General features: G+C 40.9%; 1 protein-coding gene across 1 annotated transcript; it reads left to right on the forward strand.

Moving 5' to 3' along the window:
* The first annotated feature begins 513 nt into the window (after positions 1-513).
* Positions 514-19,016, forward strand: LOC142368787 (P2Y purinoceptor 3). The gene is made up of 3 exons (XM_075450964.1): positions 514-707; positions 6,954-7,080; positions 16,527-19,016. Exon 3 carries the CDS (start codon positions 16,674-16,676, stop codon positions 18,105-18,107), a length of 1,434 nt encoding a protein of 477 aa, XP_075307079.1. The 5' UTR covers positions 514-707; positions 6,954-7,080; positions 16,527-16,673; the 3' UTR covers positions 18,108-19,016.
* Positions 19,017-19,348: the final 332 nt, after the last annotated feature.

A 19,348-nucleotide genomic window follows, 5' to 3' on the forward strand; every position in this document is an offset into this window, starting at 1 on the left:
AAAAAGCATTTGCAGTATGTGTTTGTTTATGTTACCATACGCATTAATAAAAAGTTTCTCACGTGTAATATCTTTCTGTGTAAATATCTCATATTACAATGTGGACAGCCGTAGTTTATTATCCAGTGCAGCCTATACAAGTACAGAATGGATTTTCTTTTAAAATTAGAGGGTGCGACTTATATTCAGGTGCTCTATAGTACAGAATTTAGAGTATATTATATATATATATATATATATGAGTCATTATTGTTATTAATATTACTGACACTAAGCGTAACACAGATGGAAGTCACTGAGGGAGAATTTCTAGTTTTGTGTTTTTAAGAGAATCAGCCCTGTGTGTAAAACTACCTGCTTAGCTCAACAGAAAACAGACTCAGAGGTGAAGCGTGGAGGAAAAATAGGATGACATGCAGTGAGGAACAGGGCAGGGACTGCATCGCCATAGAAACTGCTCTGACTGTTATGGGAAGCGGGTGAAAGCTGAAGTGGTCCGACTGTCAGTGTCACTGATCAGCCAGACGGCTCCCAGCTGCTGTTTGCTGAGCGTCCGAAGAACCAGCGAAGGTAACGTCCGACGCTGCTCCCTCATTCTGAAGAAAGCCTTTTACAGATTCTCTTTTTTTCATTTGATTTTTGCTTGGGAGTTTTCTGATGGGCAACAGATGGACTAAGTCATATGGAGTAAGAGCCATCGCGGGCAGGTAAGCTCTTTGTCCAACAGCAGATTGCAGTGATGCAGGTATTTATGGGATTGAAGCAGTTGTCATTTCCCCAGAACATTTGCCAAAGCAGTTAAACAGTTCATTTATCAACATCAGTTCAGAAATGTGTTTTAGAAGAAAGATGTAAAGATACTAGAAAACTACTTTGGATTGGAATTGACTGGTCCCTCATTCAGTCAGATTCCAAAAAGTCTGTGTCTGTCCTGAGATTCACTCATCTGGGTGTGGGCCTAAGCAAACTCCAGAAAACTCAATGACTTCTATAAAAAAGAGATTCATGAAAACATGTAAGCGGGCTCACACATCAGATCTTACTGACTCAAGAGTTCACAAATACTTTTTTTTCCCCGCATAGATGCAAACAATGCGAGTTAAAATGTCTGCAAACAGCGAAGCCCTCGTGAGAAGTGCAGAGTCGCTGGGTTTACTGGCCAGGCCAAACATTTGACCTCCAGTTAGGAAACTATTCATGCAGTCTTATCAGTCGCTGCCACAGCATTATGATGTGAACAACAGAACAGACGAAAATGAATTCAGACTTCATGTTTATGGTTGCACAACTTAAGCAACGGGAAACCAGTAAGCAGCCTGAGAGGGCAGGAAACCCCCCCCGAACATATAAAAATGAGTAGCTGGCATTCATAGCGGCTGAACTAATGCTCCCAATCTAAGTGGTTACATAAAAGGATTATACAGTCAAGTGCAAATCAATAGCTCACTAAATGAACGAGAGGTTCTTCCATCAAGCAGCAGCACACTGGCTAAATGTTGCAGCTTGTGTGGACGTAGAGCTGCTGCTCAGCACATTGGTGGTGAAGTGAACATGGTGTGTGGGGTGAAGGGGAACACCGAGCACATTTCATTCTCTACACCAGTGATTCTCACTATTTATTTCACAAGAGCCACATTGGCAGAGCAAAATCAAGGGAAGAGCCACTTTTACGACAACATATTAAAGTCCCCTTTTGCAAATATGCATTTCTACATATAAAACATCCCACAAAAAAGGAAACAACACAGCCAATACATTTTAAATTCAGACCATATTTACCTTAATACTGGGATGAGCGGAAGCTGGCATGCATCTCCTTAACTTTCTTCATGTTGTATTTGTAGTTTGTTGTTGTAATCATAGTGAGATATTCAAGATGAGCATGGTTTCTGTGCTTTTTTAATCAAAAAATGATCCATTGTGCCTGCATCTCGCGCTGGCTAAAGGAGCCAGTCAAGTGTGATGGTGGGTTAAGCGGGCTGCGTTGCCAGGTTTAACAGTTCCCCCTTTAGGAAATACCATTAAGCCTTAATTAATACCTTTTTGTAGGAGGATAAAAGCTTGAGACTTCTGTCTAGGGAGTTCCAGAGCTGGGGACCATGGAATTTGATAAAACATTTATGTCTGGAAGTTCTACAAAGAGGTAAAAGAAAGTTGTTCTGACCTCTTACTGAATATGAGTGAATATCTGATGATAACAAGAAGAACGTATGAAAAGTGCCTGGAATGTCTTGTTTACAATGAATGAATTTAAACATAAACAGAGATGTTTGAAGCATATTAATAGAAAAAATTTACAAGAGTCTGAATTTACTGAATAAAGGTGCAGATGGCGCCTGATTTGTAGAGTTTGAAATCATTCTTAAGAATCTTTTCTGAATTAGGAGTATCTGGTTAAGGTAAGAAGAATATGAGGCACCCCAAGCAATATTACAATATGTTAAATATGGATTAATTAAACTGTAATATAATGTCATGAGACAAAATTGATTAACTAAGGGAGCGACTCTTCTGATAATAATACATTCATAATTTTTTTGCATACATACTCAATATGGTTTCTCCAGGACAATCTTTCATCGACTAATATCCCAAGAAATTTCATACATTAGACTTGTTTAATTTCCAGGTTATTAATTTGCAGCTTTAAGTCCTGCTTAGGAAAAGTTTTCTTTTTGTTTCTGAAAAGTATATAATTGGATTTGTTCACATTCAAAGAAAGCTTGTTCATCTGAAACCATTCTGAGGCGTATTCCAGTGTGGTATTAGCATTTCTGATTAGACATCCAGTCAGAGTGACATGTGACAATGTTGGTATCATTCGCAAATAAAATGGACAAAGAAGAGTCAGACATTACAGCAAAATCATTAATGAAAATTAAAAACAAAAGGGGGCCAAGAATTGACCCTTGGGGCACCATAGGATAGTTTTGCTTTCATAGATTCATAACCATTAAAGCAAACATACTGTTCTCTGTTACTAAGGTAATCAGTAAACCATTTGAACACAACATCTTGAAGACCAAGTTTTGACAAAAGAATATCATGGTCAACTGCGTCAAATGCTTTTGAGAGATCCAAGAAAATACCAATAGCAAACATATTTTTATCCAGAGCAGTAGAAATTTGATCTATTAGTTGCAAAACAGCCATATATGTTGAATGCTTTTTGCGAAACCCATATTGGTGTTTAAACAGAATATTAATATCATTAAGGTGTTTAATAACTCTGGAGTCAGGGGCGCCGCTTGGGATTTTGGGCCCCATGAAAATCATTTTTACTGGGCCCCCAAACAGCCGGCCAGGAGGTCGGTGAAAATTTGTGATGCTGTTTTACATAAAACTTTGCATTTTAATGGTATTTCTGACTATCGTTCCCATATTTGTGAAAAAAGAGAAACATGACAGTTGAGGTAGGTAACACTGAGCACAAGGAATCCAATGGAATTCATTTATTTGCTGCAACACTGATACTCTGATTCTAAACTCTTAATTAGGCTACCTGAAAAATACAAAACATAAACGTAATGTTTCCAAAACAAATAAAGTTATTGTTACCAGTAAATTGTAAATAAAATATATTTGTGATTATAAGTTAGTAAATAACTTAGTGTCATATTATTTTTTTCCAGTATTATAATTTTATTAGGGCCTCTCTGGGCCCCTCTTAATCATGGGCCCCTAGAATCCTTCCCATTTTACCCCCCTTTTCGGCGCCCCTGTCTGGAGTAAACTAACTTTTCCAAAACTTTGGAAAAACGAGGTAAAATAGACATTGGTCTATAATTGTTAAAAACACTGGGTTCACCTTCTTTAAAGAGAGGTAATACCTTTGCCACTTTCAGACCATTAGGAACTACCCCAGTCTTTAGTGACACAGAGACATGTGTTAAAGCGGCACTATGCAACTTTTTCATGGTCATAAAATTGCTTGGCAATCATCAGTTTGCTTGGCTGACCCGTTCTGATGAAAACGGTGACATTTCCATCTCCATCTGGTGGCCCTAGCCCGAAACAGCGCTTGCAACTTTGCCTGTGGCGCCGCGTGCTTTGTTTACCTCTGGAAGTCTCGCGACACATGAGAGCCGAGAACTACTGCTTCATGGCAGGTCTAAAGGGCTCAGAGCTGAGCCAGGTAGCCTGATAAGACACACATCTCTCCATTAGCTGTCGACGGCTAAATTGAATGCGGTTAGCTTCTAGAGTAGTAATATATAATATGGCTAGACTGTCGCCTCATTTTCTACGGAGCTCCCCCTACAGCTTTGGGGTGTGTATTGCATGGTAAACAAACTCTGTATTACTGAAAGTTGCATAGCGCCGCTTTAAAGGTTTACTAATGTAGATAACTACTTCCTTCAGCAGCTTGGCCTTGATTTTGTCGTGACCTGCTGCTGAAGTTTTAAGATTTACCATAATGTCGATCACTTCCTTAACAGCACAGTATGTACTGCAGTATGGAGCTGCTTCATGGAGCGCCTGTATAGCCTGCGGACGGCCCACTCGGCAGCACACAAACACACAGTTGCACCTGCCTCTGTGCTGATCTTAATATGCAGATGATGGGAGCCTGTCACTGACCGCCTCTGAATCCTGCTTAGCTCAAAGTTATTGACCTTGTTGATGCTGGAGCTCAGGATCAGATATAAATGGCATTATATGATGGGATTGTCATTTCACCGAGTTATAGTAGGTGAGTGAAACACTGAGCAGCATACAGAGGGATGCATGGAGAGGCTTTGGGGAAGTATGGTTACTTATTACTGAGTTAATGGAGCGGGAAGGGACTGAATCAGCAGCATACCCTTGTACACAGGAAGGCAAACAAGCCTTCAAACAAACAGCAGCATGCGGCAGGAGGTCAAACAGATTGAGCAAAGATCTCAGCCAGCAGCCAGAGGAGAAGGGGGAGGGGGATGGAAAGCAGACGCTTTCTCTTCCTGATCAAAAGAAACACCTCCATTTTTTTCATGAAAAAAGGCAATTCTCTGACTGATGCTAACATCTAACAGCCAGGAACGGCCATCGTTGAAGTGGGGGGGGGCAGTCGTCCTACTCCACTGGGAAGGTGGCTGGTTTGATCCTCAGCTCCTCCACAAGTCCAAGTGTCTTTGGGAAAGACAGTGAAGCTCAGGTCCTCAGCTATGTGCAAAGCCATGAAATCTGGAGCTCATCACTCTCTGTACCTCCTCCCCATTAATGAACAACACATTGTGGTCTGTTCTTCCTAAAAATCACCTATCATTTCTTTCAGTTTTCTTTGTGCATATTTTAAATTTCAATTGAAAAAAAAAACAGATGTTTTTTTCTGCCTGTAATACCTGAGGTTGTAGCTCTGTTACAAATAATCTGTCTCAGTTTTTAGCTTTAAAGCTAACTGATCTGCAGGAACATAGATGCAGGCAGAGCTCAGCTCAGAAAGCCCAGACAGCTTCTGACACATGTGGATCACAGCATGTCCTAGTTCTCTTCTGCATATAATGTTTCTTTTATGTTATACATAGAGCTATTTGTTTTACAGCATGCAAATACATACAACTACCAGATTAACAATACATTAAAATAGATTAAAAATGTATGTATATACAGTATATATATATATATATAAAATAAATCAATTTTAGTATTAGTCCAGCATGTTGGGAGACTTCTGCAGCTGGATGAAAGCAGCATGTTCTCACAGGGTTTGACTGGGTCTTCTTTAAAGACCTAACCTTATTCAGCATATATAACCTTATATGTTGTCCCTGCAGTTTTACTGCATAGTATGACAATGGTCTAAAGTCTAAATGAATTTTAGGGTTCATTACTGCTGAGTAAGGACATGATCACTGAATCATCATGGACCTCATGGGACGCGTCTTATGTTACGCTGGCAGTCACAACACAAGAGGTGAGAGTTTGCTCCTGTGGGACAATTTCATGAAAGATAAATGAAAATTAGATCAAAAATATTTATCCACGGACCTTCAAGTTAAAGGGATAGTTGGCTGGGGTTTAAAAAATAAAGCGTTTTGCTTCTCAAAACAATATGCGTTCAACAGAGTAATACATTTGCATCACAAAATGGTTCTCCAGGAAAAAGTCAGACCTCACAATCGCTTGGCCCTATTTTCTCTCCCTTCGTATCACTGCCTGCTGTGCAGAGCGAGCAGCAAACACCGTAACAGGCGCGACAGGCGGCAGCACACACAAAAACAAACAAATAAAAAAGCAACAAAATAATTTTCCTATGGGATTAATAAAGTATTTTTTCATCTTCATTTTCATTTCATAAATGTATGAACCAGATTTTCTGCATCTCTTGGAGACAGGACATTCAAATAAACTAATAAAACAAATAAGGTAATCTCTCAGATAACTATAACTGAAAGAGACTGTCCTTCCCAAAGTGTGTTAATGTGGCATTTGTTCATGCAGGCGCATGTAGCCAATAACTCAAAGAATATATGACCTCTAGTGGTCATGAGAGCAGCTACACGTAAAAGATAAAAATGGTGTCTATGATGGTATGGTCGTGTTTTTTAGCCCTAACCATGATTGTTTTATAACCCTACCCAAGTATTGTTATTCCCTAAACCCAACTAGGAGTGATAAGAATGTTTTAGTAAAGTGCTGTTGTGTTATTAACGGACTGTATGCTGATCTCACATGCCACACAAAGTTTCATGGTTCATCCACGATCTCTCTCCTCCTCATGAGGACTTTGTGGCTTTTTAGATAAAAAAAGCCACAATTCTGATATAATATATCATATATAATATATTATATGAGGCGTATCCATTAAAGCCCTAGATGTTGGACTAGATACAAGTTACAATACCTCTGATCATATTCTGTTTGTTTTGTACTTTTGAGATTTATAAGGAGCATTTTTTTCCATGCTGGCTTGGACGCTGTGCTGCTTCAGTAGATTCTACTGATATTTCCATTCCACTCTACCCTGTTGACAGGTGATACAGGCAGACAGAGACATCAGGTGCAGCAATAACAAAGGTGGAGGTATTGCAGTTGCTGTTAACAACAGATGTAATTCTGGACACTGTGAAGAAGAGGATCTGTACCCGGGACATTGAACCTGTGAGTTGAAATCTTTATTATCCTCTGAGAGTTAACCTGTGTTATTCTGCTTGCAGTGAACATTTTACTGTAATATCAACAGCTCAGTTGTTCCAAGGCTACAAACACAACATCCCAATGCACTTTTCAACAGTTTGTAAAGTGCTCCACAAGAGGAAAATGAAAAAATCATTTGTAAAATCATATCATAAGCCAAGTGTCCTCGTGTCAAAGTATGTACCCAGTGTTCAGCGGCATCCTTTGACCCCACAGACTCAGTTGACAGGCAGCTGAAGATGATCTGCAGGGATGCTTTGAGGCCACAGACTGGAATGCACTTCGTTAGGCACATGGGGGCCTATGACTGAGTATGTGACAGACTATAGATTTCTGTGTGGAGAGTTTTATTCCCACAAGGACAGTTAGTTGATTCCCCAAAAACAAACCCTGGATCCCCTGTGACTTTAAAAAGCTAATGAACATAAAAAAAGAAGTCTTAAGATTGGAGACAGTGAGTTATTGAGGACTGTTCAAAAAGAGCTGAAAAATAATATGATAAAGAGCAGAGAAGTACAGGTACAAAAAAAGCTAGAAAGCAAGCCCCAGTGGAACAGAAGCTAATGAACTGAACATCAACAGATATGCTCAGCTCAGGTCAACACTTACCAAGCTCTTCTCTGCCTCCAACAACACAGCCTACCTGTGACACCTCCATAATCTCACCCTGCACCTCAGTTATGGATCTTAACACAACCTCACCAACATCTCCCCCCACATCAGGACACAATGAGACCTCCACTGCCCCGGGGTTGGGGTGGATGATACCATCATCCGCTTGTTTCAGCTAGCATACTGAATTGGAAATACAACACTGGATCTGAATTCTTCAATGTCTGCACCAAGATGTTGCATACCTTATCACCAAGTCTTTGGTGGAGAGTGAAATATGCTGTGCAGCATCTGTTGGGGCAGCAGCGCCAGAGACTCAAAGACACTGAACAAACTGATCAAAAAAAGCCTGGCTGTGTGTGGGGGGCTGCTCTGGAGCTGATTCTGATTGTGCAAAGAAGATGATGAACATCATGGATAATTCTGCACATTCTCTGCACAGTGATCAAACAACAGAGTGTATTCAGTCAGATGCTTTGTAAGAGAACTGCTACAGGATGTCATTCTTGCCAGCAGAAATATTCATATGCAAAGACAGCTTAAGTTGACGAGTGGAAAAAAATCCTGCAACAATTATTAGTAGGATTTCTTTGTGCAGTTGCTTTAATGTCTTCAATACCAAGAGGCAAAAGCAACCAAGAAGCCCAGAAGCAATGAGGGATACAAACGTCGTTCGTGGAGCGTATTCATTAATATGTCTGTAGTGGCATACAGTTTGCATACTAAAGATGTAAGACAAAGAACAAAGAAGCCAGTTCCTTTTTATACCCAGATGTACGTACAGAATAACACATCTTTCCTGTGATTCTGATACTCGGCATACAGTTTCTTTAAAGCTGCAGTCGGCAAGTTTTCAAAATTGTGAGTCTAAAGTCGGAAAATTCGAACTGATCCAACTTTCAGGTCCCTCCCCCAACCTCTAACAAGCTCCGATTCGCCCCCCAAACCCCTCCCCCTCTGTGGACGAGGTTGTGCACGTGAGTTCACACCAGTGTGAGCGCGCACAAGCTGGGGCAGACTCACGCTCAGCAGCGTGTGCACAAGCTGTGATTGACAGGTAGGATTCCTCCACCCTAACTTGATTGGTTAAAAACAGCCGGGAGCGCTCGATTTTTGCAAGCATGATTACAGGCTTCAGAGGGAGCTACAGATTTCGTTATTTTTCCTAAACAGCCTATTTAATATTCTACTTCCAGAATCCCATGACAGTTCAAGCTAATATGACTAAAAAAAAGTTGCCGACTGCAGCTTTAAAGGTCTCTCACACGTTCTTGAGCCTGGCTTACACACACACACACACACACACACACACACATATATATATGTATATATATCGCTCCATATCGCAACAAAAACCTTATATCACTCACACACTGATATTTAGCACATTTAACAGTTTCAATAACACACATGATAACAGACCATGAGGGAAAGAGCTTCTTGTTGAATGGAAATAGACACAGGCAGTGTCTCAGTGTCTCAGAGCATTCAGTCACAGTCCTGAAACTTAGGTTCTCTTTTGCATTTCAAGGTTTTGTATATTCTGGGTGATAAGACATGATTTGTCTTTTTATCTAGGTCTGGTGTCAGGGTTACCGTGGCAGATTTGGGATTGAGTTGTTGAGCAGAGTGGTGACTCTGAACTTATCTTTAAGAATGGTGGGTTTGGGGTGGTCCGTGGCGTGGTGGGTACAGCAGATGCCCCATGTACAGAAGCTGTAGTCCTCGTGCAGCCGGCCCCGGTTCGAGTCCTGCATCGGACGGCCCTTTGCTGCGTGTTATTCCCCCTCTCTCTGCCCCCTGCTTCCTGTCTCTCTACACTGTCCTTTCTAATAAAGGCATAAAAAGCCCCCCCCAAAAAAAGAATGGTGGGTTTTTATGGTTTCTGGCCAGCGAAGCCTCTGGTTATATGTAGAAAGTTGTGTGCAGGTCTGTGAGTCAATAAATCCAAAACATAGTTCTTAGTGTGTCACTTTTTGCTGGGTCTGTTTATTCTACACTCAGTTCCCTACAACAGATGAACTCCGATTGTACAAGGACTTTCACTCAAATGCTGGGAGGTACGATGATTTAAACTGAAACATTCAAAAAGTAGACATGACATGACAAAATAAGATTTAAAAGAGCAGGTGGTTGCATGTACACAGGTGAGAAAAGCCAGCTGAGGCTAACATGGAAGTGCAAGCAGCATTTAGGCTGTCGTATGAATATGAAGTGAACGTCACCCACTTTGATGATTTCTGTGCTCAGCATTCAGATAAAAAGGCTGGTGACTCAGAGAAAGGCTGGATGGACAAAATACATCAAGAGTTAATGTTATTTTAGCAAAGTTACATACCAGTGAAACATAAATGTTAGTTTTCACCAACAGAGGCAATCATGTACTTTCTGCCAATGGGAAATACGTTCTTAGTGTGTCTTCTGTATCCTGAGCCAGAACTTTCAAATAGGATTCTCCATTCTCTGAGAACCTCAGGGAGGGGTCTCCTGCCCCAGGGAGGGGTCTCCTGCTGGGGCCCAGAGTCAGGACTAAACAAGGTGAGGCTGCGTTTCAGTTTTATGCTCCTAAAATCTGGAACAGTCTTCCAGAAGATGTGAGACAGGCCTCAGCTCTGACAATGTTTAAACCCAGGCTGAAAACAGTTCTGTTTAGCTGTGCATATGACACCTGAAAGTATTTTATCTGCACTCTTCACTTTTCAATTACTTAATGATTATTTTAATGGGTTTTAAATATTCTTTCTTTTTTTAATTTCTTTCTTTTTTTTTTTATTCCTTTTTAATGGTTTTATTGCCTTCTTGTGATTTTATGTAGCTGTAAAGCACTTTGAATTGCCCTGTGTATGAATTGTGCTCTATGAATAAAATTGCCTTGCCTTGCCATTCCCGTGTTCTGATAAAGATCATTTTTGTAATACAGTTCTGTGCATTATATTTGGCTTCCAAGCAGCCTAGAACCCCAGTTCTCCAGGCTTTCTGGAGGTAGACACATTTATTTTCTTTCTAGTCCTTGTACCTGAGCATTTTCAGAGGAAAAGCAGCTTAACACTGACTAATGAATCATTCAAGCAGAAAAACTCAAGGGATGAATCAGTGTTGTGTCCAACTTAGCAAAGAAGCTATTTTAACACATCATTTGTTCCCATTTCTTTAGCTGCATGTGTGAAAAACAGCAAAGATAACACAGTGTGACAGACAGAAAACAGGATTTCTGCAGCAACAAGCTGATTCCCAAAGAGCGGTTAGCTGAAAACTTGGCATATCTCAGCATGGTGTGCAGTGTGTCCTTAAAACATTTGAGGAAACTGGACAAGTGGAGGACAGAAGAAGAAGTGTCAGGCCTAAAGAACTATCTACAGCAGATGAACAGGATCTGAAAGTGATGTCCTTAAGAAAGAGGAAAACATCCAGCAAAGACCTGACACAGGAGCAGTGTTGGTCAAGTTACTTTTAAAAAGTAATTAGTTACAGTTACTAGTTACTGCTCCCAAAAAGTAATTGAGTTAGTAACTCAGTTACCACACTGTAAAAGTAATTAGTTACTCAGCAAAGTAACTGTGGCGTTATTTTTTATGTTCTATAACGCTGTTACGTTCTATGACATCAAATATGTTTATATTAACTGATTGAAGAATAAAAACACTATGTACAGTAATTTAGAACATTAGGTATTTATTTGAACTCAATAGATTGCAGCCGGCCATATGATGCATAGAAATAAAAACATAAATATTGAATATAAAATTCAAGTGCAAAATTAAGACTCACAAATGTAAACTTGGGTAAAAAGAACCAAAGGGAAATCTGGCCATTAAGTAGTGCAATTCTCTGTAACTGTATTTTAGGCCTACTGCACAATAAACAGAACACTATCCTGCTCACCTACAGCTGATGTGTAGCCTAAAGCCTACAACCAAATTGTAGTAACGCGCCACTTTATATTCTCAGTAACGATAACGGCGTTGTAACGATGGGAAAAATAATTAATTAGATTACTCTGTTACTGGAAAAATAACGCAGTTAGTAACGCCGATATACTTGCACAGGAGCTGAGAGATTCAATTCAATTCAGTTTTCAAAATCCAATTAATTCATATAGAGCCAATTCAAAAACAATTTCACTTCCTTCCTTTGAACAGGAAGAAACCTCTGGCAGAACCAGAACCAGGAAGGGTGGCCATCCGCCTCCACCAGCTGGGGTTTGAGAAGACAGAAAAGAGGGGACAACAAACACTGTAACACCATTCAAAGGATATCTGTTGGAACAGGGAAACACGAGTTAATGACCACAATAATATCACATATACATAAAGAGAGTAAAGTGAGGAAAGGTGTGACAGATGAGGCCCCCCAGCAGGCTGGGCCTATAGCAGCTTAACTATGGGATGTTTCAGGATCACCTGAGCCATCCCTAACTATAAGCTTTATCAAAAAGGAAAGTTTTAAGCCTGGTCTTAAAAGTGGAAAGGGTGTCTGCTTCCCGGACATTTACTGGCAGCTTATTCCACAATAGAGGGGCCTGATAACTGAAGGCTCTGCCTCCCATTCTACTTTTAGAAACTCTGGGAACCTCAAGTAAACCTGCAGTTTGGGAACGAAGTGCTCTGTTAGGAAAATATCTTACAATGAGATCTTTAAGATATGATGGAGCTCGGTCATTAAGAGCTTTATATGTTAGGAGAAGAATCTTAAATTCTATTCTGAATTTAACAGGGAGCCAATGAAGAGAAGCTAAAACTGGAGAAACAAATGCATGGACTAGTTTTTCTGCATCACTCTGAGACAGGATGTTCCTGATTTTAACAATATTACGAAGATGAAAGAAGGCAGTCCTAGAAACCTGTTTTATATGCGAGTCAAATGATAAGTTCTGGTCAAAAATAACTCCAAGGTTCCTCACTGTAGAACTAGCAGCCAAGGAAATACCATCTAGAGTAACTATATAGCTAGACAATCTCTCCCTGAAGCGCTCAGGTCCAAAGATAACGACTTCAGTTTTGTCTGAATTTAGAAGCAGACAGTTCTGAGTCATCCAGGTCTTTATGTCTTTAAGACATGCTTGTAGTCTGACCAACCTATTGGGTTCATCTGGTTTTATAGATAAGTACAGCTGAGTATCATCAGCATAGCAATGGAAATTTATGCCATGCTGTCTAATAATGTTACCTAATGGAAGCATGTATAAAGTGAAAAGAATCGGTCCAGGCACAGAACCCTGAGGAACTCCATGACTTACTCTGGTGTGTGAGGAAGATTCTTCATTTACAAGAACAAACTGAAATCTATCAGATAAATATGACTTAAACCAGCCTAATGCAGTTCCTTTAATCCCAATAACATGTTCAAGTCTGTGTAATAAGATACTGTGATCGACCGTATCAAATGCAGCACTGAGATCCAACAGGACAAGCACAGACACAAGTCCGCTATCAGAGGCTAAGAGGAGATCATTGGTAACTTTCAGCAGTGCAGTTTCTGTGCTATGATGCACTCTGAATCCTGACTGAAACTCTTCAAACAGATTATTCCTGTGGAAATGATCACAAAGCTGAGCTGCAACTATTTTTTCAAGAACTTTAGACATAAAAGGGAGATTGGATATAGGTCTATAATGAGCCAACACTTCTGGATCAAGAGCTCGGACTCTTAGTCAAACTGGCTACAGTGCTGAAAAGAAACCTGGGATTATTCTTATTCTCTTCTATCAATGATGAATAATAAGCAGTTCTAGCTTTACGAAGGGCTTTCTTATACGTTATTAAACTATCTTTCCAGACTAACTGAGACTCTTCTAAATTAGAGGAACACCACTGTCTCTCCAGCTTTCTTGCAGTCTGCTTTAAAGCACGCAGCTGTGAATTATACCAAGGAGCCAACCTCTTCTGACTGATTACCTTCCTTTTCAGAGGGGCAACATTGTCCAGTGCTGTACGCATTGAAACTATAGTGCTGTCAACAAGAGAGTCAAGTGCTGCTGGAGTAAAGTTTAGGTAGTCGTCCTCTGTCATATCTGCACATGGCAGTGAAGAAAAGGATGATGGAATTAATTCTTTAAATCTGGTTACAGCATCCTCTGATAGACACCTTCTATACGTAAATTTCTTCTCAGAAACTGTATAGTCAAGTAATGTAAACTCAAAGGTTATCAGAAAATGGTCAGATAAGACAGGGTTATGAGGGAACACTGTTAACTGTTCACTCTCAATGCCATAAGTCAGCACAAGATCAAGGGTGTGATTAAGGCAGTGAGTCGGTCTGTGAACACTCTGAGAAAATCCAATAGAGTCCAATATAGAATTAAAGTTCATATTCAGGCTGTCATTTTCAACATCTACATGAATATTAAAGTCACCCACTACAATGACTTTATCTGTACTCAGCACTAACTGGGATAAAAACTCTGAGAATTCAGACAGAAACTCAGAATAAGGGCCAGGTGGACGATACACAACAACAAACACAAGAGGTTTCTGGGATTTCCACTTTGCGTGGGAAAAACTGAGAATCAGAGATTCAAAAGAGCTCAAACTAATCTTGGGTCTGGGACTGATGAGTAACCCTGATCTGAAGATAGCTGCCACTCCTCCTCCTCTGCCTGTGGTTCCAGGAACGTGAACATTTAAACAGTCAGAGGGAGTTGCTTCATTAATGCTAACATGATGCTAACATGATGCTAACATGATCCTCCTGCTGTAGCCAGGTTTCTGTAAGACAAAATATATCAATATGATGATCACAAATCAACTCATTCACTAACAGAGACTTGGAAAGGAGAGATCTGATATTCAGCAAACCACATTTAATAGTTTGATGTTTTTGTTCAGTTAAAGTTTTTTGTTTTAATTTTTTTAGGTTTTCTGGACTTGCTCCTTTTGTGTTTATTGATTTATTTCATTTGGGTGGTGTGGTGGTTAGGACCGTCGCCTCACAGCTAGAAGGTTCCAGGTTCAACTCCCGGCTGGGGCCTTTCTGTGTGGAGTTTGCATGTTCTCCCCGTGTATGCGTGGGTTCTCTCCGTGTACTTTGGCTTCCTCCCACTGTCCAAAAACATGCATGTTAGGTTAACTGGTGTCTCTAAAATTGTCCTTAGGAGTGAATGTGTGTGGTTGTTTGTCTCTGTGTGGCCCTGTGATGGACTGGCAGCCTGTCCAGGGTGAACCCCGCCTCTCGCCCATTGACCACTGGGATAGGCTCCAGCCCCCCCGCGACCCAACTGACGGATTCAGCGGGTATAGAAGATGGATGGATGGATGGGAGCAGAAACAGTCATTATGGGGTTTTGGGGGTAGCAGCAGGTGGGAAGCTGCAGAGAAGTGTGTAAGACTACAACTCTGCATCCTGCTCTGAGCCCTGGGTTGTCATGTTTTAGGGTGGCAAATAAATTCATCCATATTTCTAGAAATGAGAGCTGCTCCTTCCAAAGTGGGATGGATGCCGTCTCTCCTCATCAGACCAGGTTTTCTCCAGAAAGATTGCCAATTATCTATGTAGTCCACGTTGTTTGCTGGACACCATCTAGACAGCCAGCGATTGTAGGACGACATGCGGCTAAACATGTCATCACTGGTCAGATTTGGCAGGGGTCCAGAGAAAACTACGGAGTCCCACATTGTTTTGGCAAAATTACACACCGACTTTAGAGCTATGCCTCTTCCTGACAGTCATCCAGCCAGCCTGAGGTTCCAGCTGCTCAGGTTCTGCTAGGGGGAGGCTAATGGAGCTAGCTACGCTAGGTGGCTCCACACTGGCTAAAGGGACCTGGCTCGCTATCGGTTGATTTTCAACAGTGCAGAGCCGAGCTTCCAATTCAGATAACCTCGCCTCCAAAACTACAAAAAGACTACATTTGTTACATGTACCATTATCGCTAAAGGAGGCAGAGGAGTAACTAAACATCTGACACACGGAGCAGGTGAAAGCAAGGAGATGGAGGGAGAGAACTGGTAGCCATGCTACGCTAGAGAACCAGACACACCGCTAAAAAGTGAGAATAAAGATTAAAGATATGTAGGAGTGTGTTAGAACAGAACGGTAAGCTATAGAGTTTAACTATGCAAAATTGTAAAAAATTATACTTCTTCATTTCTTGCGAGATGCATCTGGACCTTCAGCTGATCCATCTGCTGTTGGCCCAAGCCTCATCAGAAATGGGCTCCATGGAAGGGTGGCTGTCAGGAAGCCGTTCTTAAGGAAGGGAAACAGGGAGAAAAGGCTGAGCTGTGCCAAAGGACACAAGAAGTGGGCTGAAAATCAGTGGCAGCAGGTCTGATGGAGGGATGAATCCTCCCCAGAGCCTCAACATTACTGAAGCAGTGTGGGATCATGTTGGCAGAGAACGGAACAAAAGGCAGCCCACATCCAAAGAAGAGCTTTGGGATGTCCTTCAAGAAGCCTGGAGAACTATTCCTGAAGACTCCTTAAAGAAAGGACAGAAAGCTCGTCTGAGAGGGTTCAGGCTGTGTTGGAGGAGAAAGCAGCTCAGAGCAGAGATTCACTTTAAAGCTGCTCAGAACTGAACTAACTCGGTTTCTGCCTTATATACTCTATTTCTATAAATCTTCCATTTCAATATATTGCTGGACCCATTGCCTGTTTTCCTTGAAATGTATAAAGAAATGGGCAGTGTCTCAATACGTCTGTACAATACTGTATTTGTTGAGCTAAGACATCCAGCAAACAGCAGCCCAGCACAATGCATAATAACCAGATGTGACACACTATACCATATCATAGACATCAGACGTAGTGTGTCCGGTCACAACGTTGAATAAATGACTAATTTATGTCTTTATTTCTAGGTTAACACACATTGGACAAGGCCATCTAAAATCAAGATCACTCAATGATGCAAGGATGACAGAAAAGAACCCTGCCGGAATTCAAAATATACAAGTTACAGCTTTCTTCAAGTTCTCTCTCACGTAAAAATAACTTCATCTCTCACAATGTCATCAAGAAGTGGAGATCCTCCAAATGCTAGTGTGTCCATACTCACTGATGTTCTGAGCTACCTCACTCCCTCTTCCTCTCCCCATTCTATTCCTTCAACATCATCTTGCAGCATAGACGAGTCTTACAAATATATCTTCCTCCCCATTTGTTATTCTTTTACATTTATCTTCAGCATCACTCTTAACTTTGTGGTGCTCTACCGCTCCTTCCGTCAGACCAAGCGCTGGAATGCATCTCTGATATATATGGTTAACCTGGCCTCAACAGACTTTATGTACGGCCTGTCTCTACCATTTCTTGTGGCCAGTTACATCATGCGTGACCGCTGGGTCTTTGGGGACTTCATGTGCCGCCTGGTTCGTTTTCTCTTCTATTTCAATCTCTACTGCTCCATCTTCTTCCTCACTTGTATCTCTGTGCACAGATACCTGGGTATCTGCCACCCAATGAAAGTGATCACGCTGGAGACCAAGAAAGCTGTCAAGTGTACTTGTGTCCTGGTTTGGATTATAGTGTTTGCTTTGACCTGCCCTATATTCCGGTTTGCTCAGACTGGCCTTGTGACAAGACTGGCAGGGCTTGGGAGCAATATAAGCACAAGTACTCATGATCCAAGCCATGACATGTCATCTGTAAATGGTAATGTCAGCTATGGTAACTTGAGACGGGTAATTGAGGAGTACCAGAACTGTTGGGATGATGCCATAGATGAAGAGTTCCTTGATTATGTACCCTATGGAATCACACTACATTTGCTGGGCTTTTTTGTGCCTTTTTCAGTAATTGCTTGGTGTTACTCTCACGTAGTTTTGACAATATTTAGGACTCTGCATTCTCAACCCTCACCCCGCTCAGGTCCGCGAGATGGAGGCCATGAAGGAATGGAGAGAAGGAGCAGAAGTAGCTCTGCAATAGTTGAAAGAGGAAGCAATGGCCTGTTGAGAGCAGTGGGAACGGATGAGGGGATTTTTGTGTTCCTTGGTGCTCAGTCACCATATGCCAGTCGCAGACGTAAATCTATCAAGACTATCATCACCATCACCCTGCTCTTTGCGCTGTGTTTCTTCCCCTTCCATGTTACAAGAACCATCTTTCTGCTGCTGAAAGTTTTCAGGAAAGTCCCTTGTCACACCATGACCACAGTGTCAATGTGCTATAAAATCACAAGGCCTTTGGCTTCATGTAACGCCTGGCTCAATGCCCTGCTTTATTTCCTGACCAAAGACAAGGTGGGAGCTCACTGCTGCCAAGCAGTAAACACCACTACACAACAAAATGATGGACTTCTGTTTCCACTGAGAATGATGGGAAGAGCTGAGGGTGCGGGGGATGAAGGAATGGAAAACCAAGCTGACAATAAGGACAATAAACCATTTCACAGTTCATCATACACAAACAGAGCAAAAGTTAAATATATATCTGAATGATCTATTCATGAGGAATCAATTGTAGCAGGATATATACACACACTTATAGATAGACAGACCGACACAATGATTAAAGATTACTGAAGCAATAAGCCTAATGGACCTTTATTTCCCTATGTGTGTGTGTATTTTCCTAATTTCTCATTAGTCATTGTCGTGAATTCTATGGTTGTAATCTATTACTTGTTTTCTCTGGTTGTTATGGTTACAGTTTTTTAGTTTTTTTTACATACATACTCTGGTTTAATTGATGCCTGCATTTGGATTCTTGCATGTAGCTTCTTCGGGAAATGAGGATACAATGGCAGCACATGTACAACTTAATACCAAATATGACTAACTTGATTTGAAGTACATTGTTTCTACAACTGTTGGGAAGTAATTTAACTCCGATATTTAATTGAAAGTAGTACAAATGTAACTAGAAACTGAGAGGTCTAATTGTTTTTGAAGAATGTATGCCTGTTCAAATTTGATAAAACAAAGTTGGAGCAGTGTGGAAATATAACTAAAAAGAAATTCTATTTTTTAGAATGAGACATGCCAAATCTAAATGAATTTTCTGTTGATATTCACTGTAAAAATAAATACCTTCCTTTTGAGTTGGAGAATATCTGGATACTATTATGCTAATTGAAATGTAATAACATATCTGAAGATGCACACATTACATCACTGATACCTTAAACTACAGTAGTAGAAAAATGTAACTGGAACAATACTGATGATTCCCAGTTCCCAGCGGAAGGGCGGGCCTCAGTTTCATATCCCCACGCAGCCACCAGAGGTCTGCTCACATGGAAGTCTGGTTCCGAAACCAAGATGGCGAGTAGTTACCTTCGTCCTGAGTGACATTGATGGATTGTTGACAATGATCTGGCATGGTGTACCCACATTCTTATCCGTACCCCTGTGGATGAAACATGTATAATTACCATTACAAGCCAACGCTGAGGGCGGTACATCTCTTTTCTTAACTGCTGGGAACAATAAAGAAAGAGTTTTATATTGCTTTGTGTTAGGTACAAAAGATTAATTTTTTAATTGTAATGCACATTGTAAACCAGTTGGATCGGAGTGATTGTTTCATTTAAATGCTGCAGTTCCTAAATTTGGTATGGCTTTAGCACATGCGATACAATTAGACTGATTATTTTGTTGTGCGGTACACATCATCCATTCCAGCCATTCATTCCGATCAGTATAACCTGTTTGTTAAAGCTAATTTGTCCTCATAAGTT

The sequence above is a fragment of the Odontesthes bonariensis genome, chromosome 19, assembly GCF_027942865.1.
Source record: "Odontesthes bonariensis isolate fOdoBon6 chromosome 19, fOdoBon6.hap1, whole genome shotgun sequence".
In the NCBI taxonomy this organism is placed as follows: Eukaryota; Metazoa; Chordata; class Actinopteri; order Atheriniformes; family Atherinopsidae; genus Odontesthes; species Odontesthes bonariensis.